The following is a 5,943-nucleotide window of genomic DNA, read 5'->3' on the forward strand; positions in this document are numbered from 1 at the left end:
GCAGTATGCGGGCCTCTCACCGTTGTGGCCTCTCCCATTGCGGAGCACAGGCTCCGGACGCGCAGGCTCAGCGACCATGGCTCACGGGCCCAGCCTCTCCACGGCATGTGGGATCTTCCCGGACCGGGGCACGAACCCGTGTCCCCTGCATCGGCAGGCAGACTCTCTACCACTGCGCCACCAGGGAAGCCCCGGATGTTCTTTACTTCTGGCCAATGTCCCCTTTAATAATTAAGCAGACATACAATGTGTGTTTGATCAGCCACAACAGGCTATTCTATCTAGTGAGCATGAAGTGGGAGTTAACTCATGTGTAAGCCAGAATGCCCTCCCCAGACCCCAACATGTGAACACTGCTTTCATCATTTGGGAAGTCTTCTTGCCATCGCTGCCCTCCCAGTGGTGAGTGGAGCCTCCTCGCCGGTTCTTTCGTGTGTCTGTCTGCTTATCAAGAGTGTTCACCTTCAGGGCGACATGGAGCGAGTATGGGAAGCGTGTGGCTGGATGGAAAATTGCAAGTCTGGTTCCCCATTTCTCCCTGGAAGCCCCGACTCCTCTTTCCAGCGCTTCACTACCTGCCCTCGTTTATGCATCTGGTTCAAATTCATGCTCATGGCCTGAGAGTTCTCTGAGCTCATGGAACAGTAGCTGATGGAAATTCCTGAAGCTTAAGCTTCTGTCCTGCTGGTGCTTGTGCTATGGGCTCTGCAGCTCTTGAAAGCTCGCTCTGTGGTCTGGCCGGCAGGGACTGTGGCCTGTGTCCCTTCTCCCCTCCTTCCTGTAGGTGTCCCACGTGCACTGTTTCTTGTAGGGTCCTGGGTCACTTTGAGAAGCCACTGTTCCTGGAATTTTGCAAACACATGGTGTTTGTGTAGCTTCTGGAAGGGGAGTACGTCTTCCGGCCAGGGGAGCCAGATACCAGCATCTATGTGGTACAGGATGGGTGGCTGGAGGTCTGCATCCAGGATTTGGTGAAAGCCCCCGGGTGGGGCAGGGCTGGGGGTCTGTTGTGTTTTCACTTAAAGGTCTGCCCTCTCTAACATTTGTTAAGTTTTCCATTGAAAAGTTAGTACCAATTTTTATTTTATTATATTTTATTTTATGTAGATAGGATTCATATTTTATTTCTCCAGTGGCATTTTTACAGTTGAATATACATTAAAGGCCTGCTTGCACACCAAAGCCAGGTTTTTTAGGTGGTTCAGTCAAAGAGGTAAGACCTCTGGCTGGCTCACATGAGAAGCGTCCACTCCTTGGCCCAGGTTTTGGGATTTTGCCAGCCTTGAGTTCATCAATAATTTCTTCAATATCCTTAGGTGTCAGATCCTCATAGTAGTTGTCATTTCTTTGAACCACTGGTACGTTTACACAGGCCCCTGAATATTCCATTTCTGTAAGAGTGAAAAGTTTGTCAAGTGTAGTCTCCCTGACCTTTATTCCAAGCTTTTTCTGAGTGGCCTCCAGTATGCTGTCAGAGTTTCAAAGCATGCAAGGCATAGTAGTGCAAACTTGAATATGATTCTTTCCAACGGTTTTCCATTATACATTGTATGAAAAGCTGCTTCTTCATGTATTCTCATTGGAGGTACTTGTAACTTTCTGCAGCCTTGTTCATAGCGAGATGGGCAGCCATCCATTCTGCCTTTGGGCTAAATCCAGGACTGGAAGCACAGCTGCTGCTTTGTGCCCTTATGGGTAGTTTTTTTTACAGCTGCCTCTATCCTCTTGTACTCTTCCAGTGTGAAATCAAGTGGAGTATCTGGGTTATTCTCAGGAGTGTCTCTGTGCACAGATAAGCCTCCTCCAGCTCCATTTTGCACCACCGTCGTAGGCAAATTTCCTTGTATGTCTTCCCCCCTGAGCGGCGAGGCCACCTGTGTAGGCCAGCATGCTGCAGAGAAAAACATGGTGAGCCAAACTATGGGCCTTCGGAGTGCAAAATTTAAATTTTTTGTTCTTTGGAGGAAAAGGCACATTGGACCACAGCTGCCCTTGACGCAGGTGTGTCAGCTTCTGCACAGGGGCTGCGCATGGTGGCTTACCTCTGCATTTCCCCAGACACATTGCAAGCACTTTTTAAAAATTAACTAATTAATTAATTAATTAATTTTTGGCTGTGTTGGATCTTTGTTGCTGTGCGTAGGCTTTCTCTAGTTGCGGTGAGCGGGGGGCTACTCTTTGTTGCGGTGCGCAGGCTTCTCATTGCTGTGGCTTCTCTTGTTGCAGAGCACGGGCTCTAGGTGCGCAGGGTTCAGTAGTTGTAGCTCGCGGGCTCTAGAGCGCAGGCTCAGTAGTTGTGGCGCACGGGCTTCGTTGCTCCGCGTCATGTGGGATCTTCCTGGACCAGGGCTCGAACCCGTGTCCCCTGCGTTGGCAGGCAGATTCTTAACCACTGCGCCACCAGGGAAGCCCACATCACAAGCATCTTGCCATGTCTCTCCCACTGCCTTGGAACCCCTCAGTGGCTGGGTATTGATCTATGATGATCAATAGCACCCTTGCTTTATTTTTGGGTTTCAGGCTGTAAATAGTTTTAACTCTAAGAAAATAATTAAGGTGTTAATTCAGCTGGAAGCTAACTCTTTGTTTCCTGCCTCTGTTGACTTATATCAACTGTGACTTATATCAACTGCAACTGTGACTTGAGTCACATTTGCCAGGGGGCACCTATAGACCCAGACTCCTGAGGGCTTGTTGGTTTATTTGCTTGCTGGTGGGTGATGCAGGCTCCCGCCACAGACACTTAGCGAACGCTGGACTGCATGAGGTCGCCCCGACCCCAGCCATGGCCCTGGGTGGGCCCTGACCTCGCACAGCTCCTGCATGGTCTTCGGGCTGCTAGACCACAGTGTCGTCAGGGTACGGGTCTCACGTGTGTCGCTTTGTCTGCGGGTGACCTGGTGGGACAATTAGAAAAGGCGTGGCTTTCGTCCAGTCTCCTTGGGGCGGGGCCTCCATGTCATCCACCTGGCAGGCCTTCACCAAGAGGGCCGGAGCCTTTGGGCCAGATGGAAGGGCTCCTGGACAGTGAGACCAGTGCCAGGTTTGAACAAGTTCACAGGGGTTTCCCTGGGTCACACTGAGGTGAAGTTCCGATACTAAATCACCAGCATCGCATGGTTTTCTTTTTCTTTTAATCCAGTGGGAAAATATGTCAAAATGCTATCATTTATACTGGTGGCTAGGGTTTGCATTTCCCTAATGACTAAAGATGTTGAGCATTTTTTCATGTGTTCATTGGCCTGTTGTGAACCTTTTTCATTTGATGTAGAAATGATCACTTTTAAAAGTAGCTTTGATTTAGGGCTATTGTTAATTTGTAATTGTGATAATTGTATCATTGTTGTGATATTTTAGAGATACGAGTTCAAATATTACTGGATAAAATGCTATGTTTGGGACTGTCTTCAAAATTTGGGGGGTATGTGTATGAAATAAGATGGGTAGAGCTGGGTGATGGGAAGGGGGGGTCCACTGTTCTCTTCTCTCTACTTTCGTGTATCTTTGAAATTTTCCATAATAAAATGTGGTTTGTAAAATTAGCTCCAGTTGGGCTTCCCTGGTGGCGCAGTGGTTGAGAGCCCGCCTGCCGATGCAGGGGACATGGGTTCGTGCCCCGGTCCGGGAAGATCCCACATGCCGCGGAGAGCGGCTGAGCGTGAGCCATGGCCGCTGAGCCTGCGCGTCGGGAGCCTGTGCTCCGCAACAGGAGAGGCCACAACAGTGAGAGGCCCACGTACCGCAAAAAAAAACAAAACAAAACAAACAAACAAAATTAGCTCCAGTTAATAGTTTGATGCTAGGTTAGTTGTATATAAACCAGACTTCTTTTCAGCTTCTGTTTTGGACCACTCTGCTCAAACTACGTCTTGTCTCACGTCCTAAAATTTGGACAGTTTCACTTGCGTCTTCCATGGGTCTTTGACGCCAGAGTCCTGGGGGTAAGAGAGGGTCTCCAAGTTAGCTTGCAGGTGGAGGGCTGGCCGGCAGGGGCTGGGGACACCGGATGCTGTAGCACGAGGTCTCAGGGCCTGCTCTTTGCGTAGTCAGCCCAGAGCTGTCGGCTGTAGATGGCCAGGAAGTAGCCGGCGGCTGAGGCTTGCAGAGGCAGCGCCTGGTGTCGGAATCACCTCATCACTGCTTTCACCTTGCTCCAAGATACTTAGGGTTACTGAAGCTGACAGCGGCTTCTCTTTTCGAAAGTGATCCGTACTGCATGCAAGAGCCACAGAAGCAGGCTTCCTGTACAGTACATCCTCTCCCATCTTGCAAACTTTAGCAAATTAAAAAACTTTTAACTCACTTTACTCATGCAAAAGCCCTTAAAAGTAAATTACAGGTATTTTGACATTCCAACCTTAGATACTTGAGTCTGCAACTCTAAAAATTTAGAATATAACCAAAATAGCATTATTATATTTAAAAGGTAATTCTTCCTGGATGTCATGTAAAGCAGCCCATGTCCAGCGGACCAGGCACTCAGCAGCACGTGATGACCCTCAGCTCTGGGGAAGGCCCTCGTGGTCTGCCTGCGGGCAGTCGTGGCTTCCTGGTGCTGCCCCGTGTTTCCCGCCTGGGGATGAGAGGAGAGGCCATCCCGGGCAAGGTCCCAGGCCACGTGCCCCACACCTGCCTGCGACCAGACAGCAGCCGCATCACCTTCCACTGCCTAGAGCGGTTTACAGCCGTGGCAGTCTTGACACCGTGGGTCTGAGGCAGCGGCCCCCAACCTTTCTGGCACCAGGGACTGGTTTCGTGGAAGGCAATTTTTCCATGGACTGGGGAGTTTTGGGGGGATGGTTCAGGCGGTAATACGAGCACGGGGAGCGGCAGATGAAGCTTCACTTGCGCTAGCCCGCCACTCACCTGCTGCTGTGTGGCCTGGCTCCTAACAGGCCGCGGACCGCTACCGGTCCGGGGGCTGGGGACCCCGGTCTAAGGTCCTTGCTTGGCGTCATGGTTTAAAGTGTGTGGTTGAGGTCTCTGTTCTTTCTCTGCCCCCAGGTTGTGACTCGGCTGACTCACCTCTCCGGCGAGAAGATCCTGGGCAGCCTCCAGCAGGGAACTGCGACAGGTGCGTGCCTGGGCCAGCAACCTGGGAGCCCCGCCCACCCCGCTCAGAGCCCCACCCAGAGCCTCTACTTAGGTTGAAACCCCCCTCACAGTGTTAGAACTTTTGCTTTCAGCCGTCAAACACGTTTAAAACTATTCCCTCATCCTGGTGTTCCAAGCTTCCTCCTGGTATCATTTCCCTTCTGTCTGAAGACGTTCCTTTAATAATAGTCCTTTTAGCGCAGGTCTGCTGGCTGCAGATTCTCTTAATTTTCCTCCATCTAAGACTGTCTTTACTTCACCTTCGTCCTGAAGGATACTTTTTGCTGGATGTGCAATTCTGGCTTGACAGTCCTTTTATTTCAGCACTTGACACATTTTGTACCACTTCCTTCTGGCCTTTGTTACTTCTAATGAGAAATCCAGACGTTCAGCTTGTTCCCAGGTAGGTAGTGCATCAGTTCCGTCTGGCTGTGTTCAGGATTTTCCTTTGCCTTTACTGTTTAGAAATTTGATTTTGGAGTGCTTGGCATGAATTTCTTTGGGTTTATCTTGTTTGGGGTTCGCTCATCTTCTTGAATCTGTAGGTATATATATATATATTTTAACTAAATTTAAAAAGGTTTCAGCCTTTATTTCTTAAATAGTCTCTCAGCCCTGTATTCTTTCTCCTCTTCTGGAAATTCACAGAAGCAAATGTTAGACCTTTTGTTATTGTCCCAGTGTCTCTGGGACACTGTTCGTTTTTTAATCTTTTTTCTCCATCTGATGTTCAGATTGAGTACTTTCTTTTTTTTTTTTTTTTTTTTTTTTGCGATAAGTGGGCCTCTCACTGTTGTGGCCTCTCCCATTGCGGAGCAACAGGCTCCGGACGCGCAGGCTCAGCGGCCA

At 49.6% G+C, this 5,943-nt stretch overlaps 1 protein-coding gene across 1 annotated transcript in view; it reads left to right on the plus strand.

Moving 5' to 3' along the window:
* Nucleotides 1–5,943, plus strand: part of PNPLA7 (patatin like domain 7, lysophospholipase) — a 32,215-nt gene that overhangs the window by 3,893 nt on the left and 22,379 nt on the right. Inside the window, 3 exon segments of the mRNA XM_007458998.1 lie at nt 812–985; nt 4,540–4,708; nt 5,005–5,074. Coding sequence (XP_007459060.1) covers nt 812–985; nt 4,540–4,708; nt 5,005–5,074 — 413 coding nt within the window.

The sequence above is a fragment of the Lipotes vexillifer genome, unplaced genomic scaffold, assembly GCF_000442215.2.
Source record: "Lipotes vexillifer unplaced genomic scaffold, Lipotes_vexillifer_v1.1 scaffold636, whole genome shotgun sequence".
Classification (NCBI taxonomy): Eukaryota; Metazoa; Chordata; class Mammalia; order Artiodactyla; family Lipotidae; genus Lipotes; species Lipotes vexillifer.